The sequence below is a fragment of the Mustelus asterias genome, chromosome 7 (genome assembly GCF_964213995.1).
Source record: "Mustelus asterias chromosome 7, sMusAst1.hap1.1, whole genome shotgun sequence".
Lineage (NCBI taxonomy): Eukaryota > Metazoa > Chordata > Chondrichthyes > Carcharhiniformes > Triakidae > Mustelus > Mustelus asterias.
This window is the reverse complement of record NC_135807.1, coordinates 50,047,260-50,061,656: the sequence shown is the minus strand read 5'-3', so window position 1 is coordinate 50,061,656 and position 14,397 is coordinate 50,047,260. Positions and strand designations below refer to the sequence as shown.

The 14,397-nt window shown below is 43.1% G+C and overlaps 1 protein-coding gene across 2 annotated transcripts in view; it reads left to right on the top strand.

The window, feature by feature from the left end:
- LOC144495703 (RNA-binding Raly-like protein) overlaps positions 1-14,397 on the top strand; it is a 481,162-nt gene that overhangs the window by 239,364 nt on the left and 227,401 nt on the right. Inside the window, exon 3 of one of the 2 annotated variants that reach the window (XM_078216042.1) lies at positions 8,417-8,438. The exons of the other annotated variant lie outside the window; for it this stretch is intronic. Coding sequence (XP_078072168.1) covers positions 8,417-8,438 — 22 coding nt within the window. The remainder of the gene's footprint in view (positions 1-8,416; positions 8,439-14,397) is intronic. 2 annotated transcript variants of the gene reach the window in all.

Sequence of the window (14,397 nt, the reverse complement as noted above, 5' to 3'; positions counted from 1 at the left end):
ATTAAAATGCCTCTGGAAATGGGAAGAAAAAATGATGGTAGTTACTCTTATTATAATAAAGATACTTTTCTGGATTACATCTAATACAAAATCAGATCATAACACATAACATACAATAAACTCAAGGAAATATGTGCTTGGATGACTGTATAATGTTTTTCTCCTGAATGAGTCATTAGTTCCCTGCCTTGTTCATTTGATTTTACTATGTAATATAACACAAAACATCTCTCTCATATATTTGCACCTCTATGTGTCTGCATAATTTAATTTTCAAGTAGATCTTTGTGTCTAATCTACACAATGTGGTGAATGCAAACATGGAATTCTTTGCACCTCAAATTTGAAGAAACGTCTTCTGTTGTCTCATTTTTTTATTCATTCGTGGGACATGCACATCGCTGGCTGGCCAGCATTTATTGCCCATCCCTAGTCGCCCTTGCACTGAGTGGCTTGCTAGACCATTTCAGAGGGCAGTTGAGAGTCAACCACATTGCTGTGGCTCGGGAGTCACATGTATCCAGACCAGGTAAGGACAGCAGATTTCCTTCCCTAAAGGACATTAGTGAACCAGATGGGTTTTTGACAATGGTTTCATGAGGAGATTCTTAATTCCAGATTTTTTTTTCAAATTCTACAATCTGCCATGATGGGATTTGAACTCAGTTCTCAAGAACATTAGCTGAATTTCTGGATTAATAATCTGCCGATAATACCACTAGGCCATTGCTTCCCCGGCAATAAAAGTTAAGCAAGGATCAATACTATTTAGTTCCCATTAACAGACTCATTTTTCTCTTAGTCTCTTTCATGGGGGTAGGAATTGGTTTGAATTTCGCCCATCTCAGACATAAAACAGGCACCAAACGGACCAATTTAGCAATAGATGACTTGTATAATATTCTTGGTCTCATTTTGCAAACACAGAATATTTGCAGTCTGCTCAAGTAAGGAAAATATTAACATTCTTGGAACATCTCTTACTGCAGGCTGCTTGCCATGAGGTCTACAAGAGAGAGCAAGATCATGAGACATTGCATCACTTGGATCTCACACAGTTAGAAATAACCCATTATAATAATACATTTTCCCCCCCCAAGGCTCTGACTCCCCTATTATACTGAAGTCTCCGGGCCCGCTAGTCTCTCGCCTCACCAGGATTCATTCACTCCAGCGGTGTTTACAACAGCCCTCCTCTGGCCCTGCCCCGTTGACACAGTCCACCAGGCATCAGGCAGTGCCATGGGGCAGGGCCAATTGGGGCAGGGCCTACGGCGGGAGGTGGTGGTAAGAGGTCCCGCTGCCACTCAACACTTATGATCAGTGACAGAGGGAGGGTGGACAGCGATCGCGGCTGGCTGTGTGGGTGGGGTGGTGGGGGGGTGGGGTCGGCCTGCCGGGGCTCTGCTCTGACAGATCGGCGCATGCGCAGTGGCCCACTCAGCACTATGCTGCCAGTCTCTCCAGCGGGAATAGGCCCCATCCCCTGATTTTCAGCACCAAGCTCGCTCAGGCACTCTGGAGTGTTCAGAGCGTGGGGGATTCATTTTGAAAATCCTGCTTGAAAAAAACAGTGGGAGTTGCTCCAGTTTTAACGCAAATTTGGACTTAGAATTTTTTTGGGAGAATCCCAGCTCACATCTCTGGTCCATTTGGTTGTGCAGATGACAGTTGTGACTGTGTAGGAGGTTGCTTCTGTGTGGCAACTAGTGCATGTGTGCTCTCGCTGTACCATTATTTGTTCAGATGAGGTAGGAATATAGATCTATGTTGTCTATTCAACCACTTGTCCACAGCGAGTATGGTCTCAGATCCAAACTGGCTCTCCTAGTTAGAGGTCTGGCAGGTTACTTGCTTTGTAATGTTTTCATAGTTCCACATCTGACTGGAATGTTTCTCATCCTCTCTCTCCCTCACTTCGTCCAAGTCATCAGCTCGTACACATGGCATGAGAGTGCGTGGGAGAGTAGGGAGTTGAGTTCTCAATCTTCTTCCCATGAGGAGTTCACAGAATGCTAAGCATTTTGGAGGGGAGTTGAACTATATCTCAGAAGTGCAAGTTCGATGTCTTTATTCCTCTTTAGCAATGCTTTCACTGTACATACTCTTTCAGCTACAGCACTAGCTTGAGAGTATCTTGATGAATGGTTAGTATAGACAAATCTATATGATGTTTGTGGTGAACCATCGTTGGTTCCCACCAGGTAGTACTGAGCCAGGGTCTGGCCAGTACTATGAGTCTGCATATATGTTGCTGTTGGGGTTAGGGTTGGGTTGTTCTACTTGTTACTGTTGGGGTTAGGGTTGGGCTGTTCTACCTGTATTATAGTTATTATGGTACATCCCAGTCGGGCTCCACCTCCTGGGAGAGGTATAAAGGTCACTGCTCTGACTGGGACCCCTCAGTCTGGAATCGTGTACTATACATGGTAGCTTTATTGTAATAGTAAATAAAAGCCTTTATTTCCTTGAGCATCTCTAGCCTCGTGAGTTATATCGCGCATCAATGTTGTGAACTCTTCAAAGTATTTATTAGGAAACTGTGGTCCATTGTCTGACATTACAAGGTCTGGACTTCCATGTGTTGCAAATATTTATTTCAACAATGTAATAATTGGTTCAGAAGTGTCACCCTGCAGTTGCTTGACTTGTATCCCTCTTGAGCAGTAATTTATAGTGATCAAGAACATTTTAGTCTGTGTTCATCTCATGACTTTCCCATGGTCTTGATGGAAAGGAAGATGATGTCAACGGTTTTCTTGTCTCATGATGGTGAGTAGTACAAGTAACGCAGTTTGATTTAAAGTTTTAAAGTTTTTGAAGTTTATTTATTAGTGTCACAAGTAGGCTTACATTAACACTTCAATGAAGTTACTGTGAAAATCCCCTAGCATGGCCAATGCACCTAAGTAGCACGTCTTTCGGACTGTGGGAGGAAACCGGAGCACCCGGAGGAAACCCGAGCAGCCAGAGGAAACCCACGCAGACACGGGGAGAATGTGCAGATTCCGCACAGTCAGTGACCCAAGCTGGGAATCTAACCAGGGTCCCTGGCACTGTGAGGCAGCAGTGCTAACCACTGTGCCATCGTGCCTCATCTCTAATGATTTTAAGAGACCTGGCCACTATGCAGAATATCTTGGTCTGGTTCAACATTTTGTGATGGCCAAATGTCCTTGGTGCAAGCATTGTAGTATATCAAATCTCAGAACTCTCAGAATTACCAATCTCTCATTATAAACAAGTAAATCATCAACTACACTGAGGTGTCCTTTCTGTTCATTGTACTATCTGAGAATGAGATTGTGCGGCATGTGACCATCCTTTGATGTATTGCTCTCTCACCTGAGTACATCCTTCAACCAATTTCATTTAGTCACTGAGTTGTTGCTGATAGAGTTGTGATTGTTGTTGATGCAAAGATTTCAACTTCTTCAGCAAGAACTATATCACCTATATTAAATATATCAACTATATCAGCAGCATGGTGTCACATTGGTTAGCATTGCTACCTCACAGCTCCAGGGACCTGGGTTCAATTCCCGGCTTGGGTCGCTATCAGTGCGGAGTCTGCACACTCTCCCCATGTCTACCTGGATTTCTTCCAGGTACTCCAGTTTCCTCCCACAGTCCAAAAGATTTGCTGGTTAGGTGCATTAGTCATGCTAAAGTCTTCCTCAGTGTACCCAAACTTGCACTGGAGTGTGGCAACTGGGAGATTTTCACAGTAACTTCATTGCAGTGTTAATGTAAGCCTACTTGTGGCACTAATAAATCCACTTATAAACCTTGTTCAGGCCTTGCTACTGGAAAACAGGACAACCTTTGCTGCATTTTGCTGTTTTCTTGGAACATACTCTGTTCTTGCATTAAATCTCATCATGCTGAGGTTGAATCATTGTACCTGTAGAGGCATTTTTCCTAACTCTTTAGAATTTAAGAGCATCACTAAGAATTTGTGATTTGTCTCTGTTTTGAAGCAATGACTAAGAACATAATTTGCTAACTTCATCAGCCCATGTAGCAGCTAATGCTACACTGTTCAGTTTCTGTCAGTGAACAGGATGCATAGTAAGCCAGTCTAAGCTTTTCATCCATCTGTGTCTGCAAGAGTGCAGCTCCCAATCCGTAGAAGATGCATCTGCAGCAATAACAGTAGTCCTTGGTCACAGTGAGCTAAAAAAGGTAATGTATGAAAATCTTTGATTTTCTCAAAAGACCTCTATTGTACTTCCTCCCGGCACCATGTCCAGTCATAACACTTGACATAGTGGCTCATTTATGACAAGTTAAACAAGAACTTTGCAACATGGTTAACTATACCCATGAGTCTCTGAAACTCCATCACAATTACAGAATCCTTACAGTGCAGAAAGAGGCCATTCAGCCCATCAAGCCTACACCGACAACAATCCCACCCAGACCATATCCCCATAAACCCATGTATTTATGCTGCTAATCCCCCTGACACTAAAAGGCAATTGAGCATGGCCAATCAACAAAACCCGCACATCTTTAGAGTGTGGGAAGAAACCGGAACACCCGGAGGAAATCCTCGCAGACGTGGGGAGAACGTGCAACCTCCACACAGACAGACATTCTGAAGTGCTGGAAATTCCATGATTGCTCTTGCCTTCTATGGTCAATTCTGACACCAGCCTCATCCACAATATACCCAAGGAACCTGGTGTTCGTCTGCAAGAGCTCAGATTTTTTGTTAAATGTAAGACCTGCTTTCTGTAGGCATTGAAACACAGCTCACATTCTAATGTCATGCTCCGTCTGAGTGGATCCATAGATCAGGACATCTGTGACATACAACTCCAGTCCCTTTAGATGCCTGACACTGTCTAGAAGATTTCTAGCGCTGATATCATGCTGATGGGTAAACAAAACCTCCCAAACAGTGTAATGAATGTTGCAAAAAAGTTAGATTCTTCATCACAAGATCATCGAAGGGAAGTTGCTAAATGCCACTATTTGCATCTAGCTTGATGAAGAATTAACTCTTTCCCAATTTTGCTTAGCTCTCGTCGACAGCTGATGTAGGATAACCATCGCATTCAACTATTTTGTTCGGCTGCATAAATTCTGATAGTTCTGTTGGGTTTTGGCTCTGAGACCATTCCCAAGTACCATCTTGTTGGTTCTATTGCACATTCCTCTCTATTAAGACATCAGCAATCCAATAGGCGGCACGGTAGCACAGTGGTTAGCATTGCTGCTTCACAGCTCCAGGGACCTGGGTTCGATTCCCGGCTTGGGTCACTGTCTGTGTGGAGTTTGCACATTCTCCTCGTGTCTGCATGGGTTTCCTCCGGGTGCTCCGGTTTCCTCCCACTGTCCAAAGATGTGTGGGTTAGGTTGATTGGCCAAGCTAAAAATTGTCCTTAGAGTCCTGGGATGCGTAGGTTAGAGGGATTAGTGGGTAAATATGTAGGGATATGGGGGTAGGGCCTGGGTGGGGATTGTGGTTGGTGCAGACTCGATGGGCCAAATGGCCTCTTTCTGTGCTGTAGGGATTCTAAGATTCTAAGAATAGCTTCCACTTGGTCCCTGGATCTCCCTGGGGAAAGGCATATCAATATTATCTTCTATTTCATGGGCCTCGCTACTTTACAAAGACTTTTCTTTTTGCTTATTCTCTACGGGTTTCTTGCTGCAGCACATGACTTGGAAGTAATCCTTCTTTCTTCAGAAATGGCATTTGCCTTCTTTGGTCTGGCAATTTTCACATGTGTTTTTCTCTCATTCCACACCGGTTATGGTATGGTCGAGTAATATTATTAATCCAGAACCTCAGCTAAAGTTCTGGGAACCCAGGTTCGAATCCCTCCACGGTAGATAGTGGAATTTGAATTTAATTTTTTAAAATCTGTATTTAAAAATCGACTGATGACTGTGAAACCATCGTCGATTGTCAGAAAAACCCATCTGTTTCACTAATGTCCTTTAGGGAAGGAAATCTGCTGTCCTTACCTGGTCTGGCCTACATGCGAACCCAGAGCCACACCAATGTGGTTGACTCCAAGGCCAACTAGGGATGGGCAATAAATGCTGGCCAGCCAACAACCTCCATGTCTCACGAATGAATAAAAAAACAAGTTAGCTGGGGTCATCTCTCTGCTTTTAAATTTCAAACACTGCACTGAATCAGTGGTTTCTGAGATATGGTCCTCCCTTTCATCCTTATTTCCTGATCGATTTTGTTATGCTAACTCTGTGGGACATGGACTGTAGCAGTAGGAAAAGGCAGCTCACCACCACCTTATCGAGGGCTATTCGGAATAGATAATAAATGCTCACATCCCATGAATTAATAATAAAAAAACTTTGTACTCCTCACCCTTAAAACTGTTCCATAACAGATGTTGAATGTTTAAATCCACAGCGTGCACATTTTTCTTGACCCCATTATATAAAATGCAAGCAGTGACTTACTAATCTTCTGAATTTACTCAACTTATAAAGATTTTCACAATTTCAATTCCCCTCTCATTAGTCAGTGAGAAGTGTCCTGATGTACAGAGATGTTCGAGAATGGAATAATACGCCTCAGGGAGTAGTTGAGGCAGAGGCTTTTACTCCTTTTAAGAAAAATGTAGATCAACGTTTCAATAAGAGGAAGAGACAAGGCTCATGAGGAGGTGCAGCGCAGTTGGGTTAGTTTTGGATTATCATTGAAAATGGCTGGTATAGTTGTGAATGGCTAAATGTTTATAGAGGCACTCGCAGAGACACGTCTGCAGTTCTTTGTTGAGTAATTGTTTTCTGGAGCAGATACTATGCATATCTTAAGTATCTAATGTTTTACAGTCATGATGGTCTGGATTTTCATCCAGTGGAGAGGAGGGCTAGTCGGAAAAATTTCCAGCTTGGCCCATCCACTTCGGAGGGTGGGTGGGTGGTGGGGGGGAAAGTATCCACAGAGGCAGGATCTTGGTTGCTTGGGATGCAGGCCGGTGTCAGGCCAGATGAGCTGGGAAGAAATGCGGAGGCAGTCACAGGAGCTGCCAATGCCGAGGCGGGTTGTTTAAAAGACCCACCTCACTGCCGTGGGACTTTGTCCCAGTGGAAAAAAAGAGGCCCTTCAGCCCTCACCATTCACATCCCCTTGACCTCCCAAAACACTTCTCGTACCCCATCCATGCCACTTCATGCCTCACACCCACCCTCCATGTCCTCACGTGCTCCCTATACCAAACACTGCCCTTCCACCCACACCTTCAATCTGTTCATTCCCCTTATGTGCCTCTGCCTACCCACCATGGTCCCTCAGATGCCTTCTGCCATGCTTTGGCACTTCAATGCCCATTACCCCACTATATATGTTCTAGAACCAATGAGCCCCATGGTGATATATCAAAACAAAAGCTTTTGAATAAAAGTAATCCATTGATAACTTTCCCCAATGTTAAAAAAAAAACCTGGAGTGCTAGTTGATGAAAGTGTAATTTACCCAGGGTCTTTGTAGTTTCAAAAACCACAACCATGAAACCACTTAACTAGTGTTAACAATCATTGTGAAATTGACCTCAGGGATCATTGTGAAATTGACCTCAGGGCCTGAGCTGCCAATCAAGCAATGTCTCCTCAGAGATGCAGGTATTTTTTGTATTGTATTAGCTGTCTGGGTGCTCAGCCAAGTTTCATTATGTATGTTTGGCTGAGAGCCCAGACAGCTATTAGAATACTGCAACAGCTGTTTCTCAGAGGAAACCTTGTTTGATTGACAGCTCAAGTTCTCTGACCTCTTCTTTCAATTTCACAATGTTTCTTTACACAAGTTAAGTAGTTTCAAAGGTTTGTAGTTTTTGAAATTTCAAAAGATTGACACATTTACTAACTTGCAATCCAGACATTTTCAAGCAAAGGAGAAGGCTATCAATAGATTACTTTTTTCAAGGCTATTATTTTTAAACATTCCACTATTCACTATGATGTTCATTGGCTCTAGGAAGTAAAAATGGGTCAATGGCCATGGAAATGCCATAACCTGGCATAAAGGACACGAGGAACCATAGGGAATGGGGTGGAAGGGCAGAGATTGGCATTGGGTGCATGAGGGGACTGAGGGGGTTGGCAGAAGGACAGAGCTGGCATAAATTGCAGAATGGGATTTAGGGGAGGTGTAACATAGCATAAGGAACTGAGGGAGATATTTTGAACTTGTCTTTTAAAAGGTCTCCTCATGCACACTTGGGTTCACAACTCCTCAAAGGAGCTATGACCAATAGGTCTTTAGAAACCTGGGTCCTGATTCCAGATAAATAGGGAAAAATGAGGACATGGCAACCTCCAAAATGGAGCCGGCCAGGTTTGGAGTGCCAGATGCAGTCTTTACAGGAACCAACGCGCACCCTTTAAAGATACTCCCAAAAATTAGGCTGCCTAGGAATGGGGTCAGGAATCCCAGAATTGAGACATATCCGCCATTCGTAAAGGACTCCCAGGTCAACCTGGCTTAGTGAAAATCCTGGCCATAATATCCGTCACAATTTGAATTTTGTCCAGAAATTGTTGTAAGTTTGAATTGTACTCAACAGGCGCAATTTTCCCAGCCCGCTCACTGCTTGAGTAGTGCAGTGGGCCAGAAAATGTTAGCAGGGAGGCTGTAAGGAGAGACGTGACCTGCGTCCAGTCAGTCACGATTTTCCCATGTCCTTTTCTTCAACTTAATCAGCGTCACACCGGAAATCAGTGCAAGGCTGATTACAGTATGGAAATCGTCATTTCCAGATCATTCGAGAGCCTGGGATGGTAGCGTCTGGGCTCAGTAATGTTCCCCCCACCTCCCCCCACCGATCCTGCAGGGAGAGGTTCCCACCACTGGGGATTAAAGCTGGTCTCCATCAATAGGGCTGATCACCCTGCTGGTGGGGCCAGAGGCCATTGAGGCTTCCCCAGGAGGTTGGGGGGCGATGGGGGTGGTTGCCCCTTGGGCATACGCCAATCTCCTCGCTGACAGATTGGCGCATGTGCAGTGACCCGCTCAGCACGCTGATACCGGCCTCTTAAGGAGGATGAGGTCCAACCCTCCCCCTTACCAGCGTGAATCCCCACCGGCACTCTGTGGAGCACAGTGCTGGAAATCCATCCCACTAAGTGCGCCCAAAAAAGCAGATGGGAAAATCTCCCATTTTCCAGGCCAACGAGCACTTTGATTTTTTTTTCGGAAAATCGCCCCCACCATTTTTGAAGTAACTACTTGACTGTTACTTTGCTCCTTGAGTTTTCACTTCCCACTATGATTTTCAAGTACACCTTTCTTGCTTTCACGTTTTACCTGCTGCACGCACAATTCATCGAAACATCTTTTTGCGAAATCTCAAGTGTTTACTGATAGAGTGGATGAACTTCTGAAATGAGAACCTGAAATGTTCTGTGGGAGCATCAATCACACGGGCCAACTGATGGAAGCAAAGCCAATCCAAGAATATAGCTGGCTTCCTTCCACTTTGGATGTTAGTGCTGCATACCTTTAGGTTACACAGTAATGTAGTAATAGTTCTAGACAGGAAAAAATGTCTCCATCTATTCCATCTATCCACCATAACCCCCTTGATGCAATTCTCATACCCCTGAATCTCATTTGTTGACCAGAACCTGTCTAAATCTTTTTGGAAACCCATTAAGATTTTTTGGTTCCATCGTCCATCAGTCTGTTCTACATATATAGCACCTTTGGGCACAGATGTTGCTCCTGTACTTTCTAATTTATTTTGTTGTTCCTAATTTGTAAATATGACCCCACTGTTCTTAAATGTTGGACACAACTATAAAGGTTTTTTTGGATTCGGTTTGTCATGGTGACACAGTGCCCCGGCAGTGGAACGCGATCTTTCAAAATTTGTTTTATTTTCTTTATTCTTTCATGGGATGTGAGCATCACTGACCCAGCATTTGTTGCGCAACTTAATTGCCCTTGAACTGAGTGCCTTGCTAGGCTGTTTCAGAGTCAACCACATTGCTCAGAATTTATGTTGCAATGACAGTATCAGCCAGTACCTTAGTCAGTGGGTCTGGAGTCACATGTAGGCCAGACCTGATAAGGACAACAGATTTCCTTCGAAAGGAGATTGATGAACCAGATGGGCTTTTACGACAATCAATGATCATTTTCACAGTGACCATCATTGAGACGAGCTTTCAATTCCAGATTTTATTAATTGAATTTAAATTCCACCAGCTGCCATGGTGGGATTCGGACCAGTGCCACCAGAGCACCAGCACGGGCCTCTCAATTATTACTCCAGCGATATCATCATTATTCTGTCTCCCCCATTTATCGTACCAAGTACTGCACTGACATTTCCTGGGGATAGGATACTGTAATTCAAGGAGCGGTGCACAATGGATTTGATTCCTGTTTTCTGATTGGAATGGTTTGAAACATGCACATGTTTTTCAATCAGTTTTTTTGCTACTGACTGATCGTTTAATATATGGTGAACACTGAGAATTCACTGCTGTTCCAGCAGACTCCCAGTCTTGTGTAATGCAAGATGGCCTTGTGGAGATGCAACCTGAAGGAATTGGAGCCATCGTGAGGCATTCTGAGTCCTAATGAGAGCTGCAGCAGGACAAGAAGGGGTTGGGGAGGGATAGAAAAGAAAATGGTTATACAATTTATACGCGCCGGGGAGGGTGGGGTGGGGGAGGAAATTGATAGCTGAGGCACAGACTGATACTGCTGATGGAATGTAAACTCTGAGCTGAAGCCAGCTGGCACAAAATGGCACAAAACAGAGTGTTGATCCATCAGAAGGAACTCAACAGTTGTACGCAATAAAATAAAACAAGACTTACTCCAACTTATAAATCAAAGAAAAAAGGTTTAATAAAGAAACTTCATTACTCCAACACTTGAGGCCTCATCCTGGGCCATGCCAAGCTCCCACAAACCCTAGCAGCTTCTCATTTATATTGAGTCAGCTGGTCAGCTGACCACCACATCATTTTGTCATTGCTATCATAGTTTACTGGGTCAGCTGACCCTTATAGCATGTTACTATTGGTCACACTACAACAGATCCAATGTTATCATTGGTTACATTCTAACACAGAGAGCCACAGTTTGACCAGAAAAAATGGACTGGGTAAGACAATTAGGAGATGAAAAAGTTGTGCACGCCAAAGTGACTAGAAGGAATCAGTTTGCCAAAAGCATTTTCCTTCAAAACATAACTGCAACTGATGCCAGTGGGGCTGAAATGCAATAATGTGGTGACATTTGTTAGCCATGCCATACTGCTATTCTGTTCACTTAGCCACATTTTTGGTACCTCTGCAGGCAACACATCAATTAACAATATAGATAACCCTTGGAACGAAACAGAAGCAAAAAGATTAAAAGCAGAGCAGAACTTGACAACCTTATTGGTCAGTTTTGCTGCACGTATCCTTGCAGCAGATGACACAGATCTGAAACGATCTCCATGCTGAAGCAAATCTCATGAGGATGATTCCTCATTTGCGAAGTAGATTTACTGGAGCAATGATGGACAACCTAGGCTAGTGAGTGGGCCGCATAAGTAACCCTCCTTTATTTCAGTGGGGCGCAAGATTGAAATTGGGCTTGTTCACTAACCATAACCCCATGAATATGATTAAATATATTTAATATGCACCAAATTTTTCATAATGAGTTATAGAAAATGTTTAATCGGCTTCAGATGGTAAGAATAAAAGGAATATTTACACTTTGGACACAGGGCGAGCTCTGACAGTCAGTGTTGTATGCAATCAGCATGCACCTCACTTCGCTTGCCCTTGTTTTACGCATGTATCACTTCAGTCATACCAGTAGGAAAAAAACTACACAGACGGAAATCAGTGGCATGTGGCAACTCTGCGCACGGCCAATGGTCAACAAAATGTCACGTGGCCCACACTCTGAACCCAGAGTCCACAGGTTACCCACCACTGTACTAGAGACTGCAGATATGGCTGCGAGCACAATGGCAGGTTAAGATAGGCTGGGCTTGCTGATCTCTCTGTTGTGCCTTTTTTTTTTCATTTTCTACTCCTCAGTCTTCAAAGCTTACCTCCATAATTAATTTTAACATGATTTGCCAACCACCATGGGACCCTTATTGCTTACTGAGCGCTCATGAAATTCCTTGTCTCTTTCTTCCTCCAGTTGAAATCTTATAAATGTGTCAATTAATTCCATTTTGTGATAAATTAGCTGTGAATGCAGCTGTTGTATGTTCGACACAAACATTACAAGCTGTTTGAAGAAAGGAAAAATAGTTCCCAAGAAAATAAAAGTGCCAACAGGAATTAGTCATGAAGACCTTACCAAACAAGCTTAATGTAAGTTGAATAATAATACTTCAAGGATCCTAGTTCCATATGACTGAATGTTGAAATATATGAACGTACAGACTCAGAACAGAAGTCGGCCATTCAGCCCCTCGAGCCTGCTTCGCCATTCATTAAGATTACGGTTGATCTGTTTGTGTTTCTAATTCCACATTCCCATCAACCCCTGATAACCTTTGTTCATCTTCGTATCAGAAAGATCACTGCGCCATCTCGATTTCTCTTATGAAGCCCCTTTTGCACACTCCCACTGGTATATTTGTGCCTCTTACCAAAAATATCAATGTGTGTGATTGTCAAAACAGCCTCTCTGCATAATTTTCTTTGGAGGTGAAATTGAATACCAGCCATGGCATAGAGCAGAAAAGAGAGTCGGGTAAGGTATAAAACGGGTTGCTGATTTGCTGTTGCCCATCTTGCTCGATTACTGAATTCCAATTTCGCCCCTTTCTGTTCTGTAAGGCCCCAGGTGTTACTTGCTGCATATCCGTCACTACAATTGAATTCTAAGATTTGAAGTCAATATTATCATGGGATTCCACGCAATCTACACACGGCAGATTGAAATACAGCTGATATTTGCTTCTTTTCATACTTATTCAAATGAAAGACAAAGGTCTATGTTTTTCTCCGTGTGACAAAGAAAGGAATAATCCATCTCTCTTTGTTATTTTGACCCACCAACGATCACTTTATGCACGTCTTGAGGAGGAACAAAGTAAGAAAATCATGATGCATTGCTTAAACAGCTAATAAGGCAATTAAATGTGACAACCTTTGTGAATCTGGCTGTGGAGTGTGTTCTCTCTGTCTGATATGACTCCATGAAAATAGAGAAAATCCTAATTTATCCAAGAAAATCAGCTCAAGACTTTTGTGATTGAGATCCTAATATTGTGGTGTTTTATTTGCTTGACATAATTCTTATATAATAGTGAAGGTTTTGATAGATTGAGTAATGAAAAACCTATAATTGTCACTTTAAACATAATTGTGCTTGCTTGACCAAAACTACAAATTAATGTTACAGGCATTTCTTTGCAAATCGGTGCTTGTATTTTTTTTAAATTGAGGCTCCTTTCAGACCTGGCTGTTTCTCTTGTACTCTCACTTTTACCCATGCTAAATGTCTATAATGCAGTTTAGCTTGAGGATTTACAGTCCTGGAAAATTGAGTCACTGCACGATCTTGAAACCAGTGATTGCTACAGTTAATCTCCCAACCAACAGGAACCTTCAAATTCTGAGAGCAATGGATCCCTCGTCAGAATCCAGTATACAAAGGTCCTGAATTCTGAGCCTGCAGTGGGCAATTCTTAAGCTGCATGAGCAAAATCATATAACTACTCTGTTTGTATTAACTATGCCACTAACACATTGCATAAATGTAACTGAAGGATGATTCATCTCTGTGGAAGGCAGTAACTCTGTGGAAGGCAGTCGGTCAGAATTGAGTAGTGTGGGTTATAAGATTGAATAAAAATCTCTGTAGATTCACTCAATTATCTTCTGGGAGTCAGAGAAATTTCATCGAGCTTTATCTCCTGTGAGAATCACCTGTGGTTGTTTGCCAATTGAAGGAGTTTGTGTGGGCTGCGCAGAGTCCTGAGTCAGGCAAATTGATCATGCTCTGTGGAGGAATAGTTTGATGAACCAAATGATATTTTCTATTTCTGTGCTTTTAATGTGAATGTGAAAAGCAAGAACTGCGGCACAGTGGTTAGCACTGCTGCCTCACAGCGGCAGAGACCCAGGTTCGATTCCTCGGCTTGGGTCACTGTCTGTGCAGAGTCTGCACATTCTCCCCGTGTCTGCATGGGTTTCCTCCAGGTGATCCGGTTTCCTCCCACAGTCCGAAAGACGTGCTGGTTAGGTGCATTGGCCATGCTAAATTCTCCCTCAGTGTACCTGAACAGGCGCCGGAGTGGGGATGACTAGGGGATTTTCACTGTAACTTCATTGCAGTGTTAATGTAAGCCTACTTGCGACACTAATAAATAAACTTTAAAAAGCATAATAGAGATTTGACAGGAAAAACGCAGAGGAGTTTCAACCTATGATATTAATGAG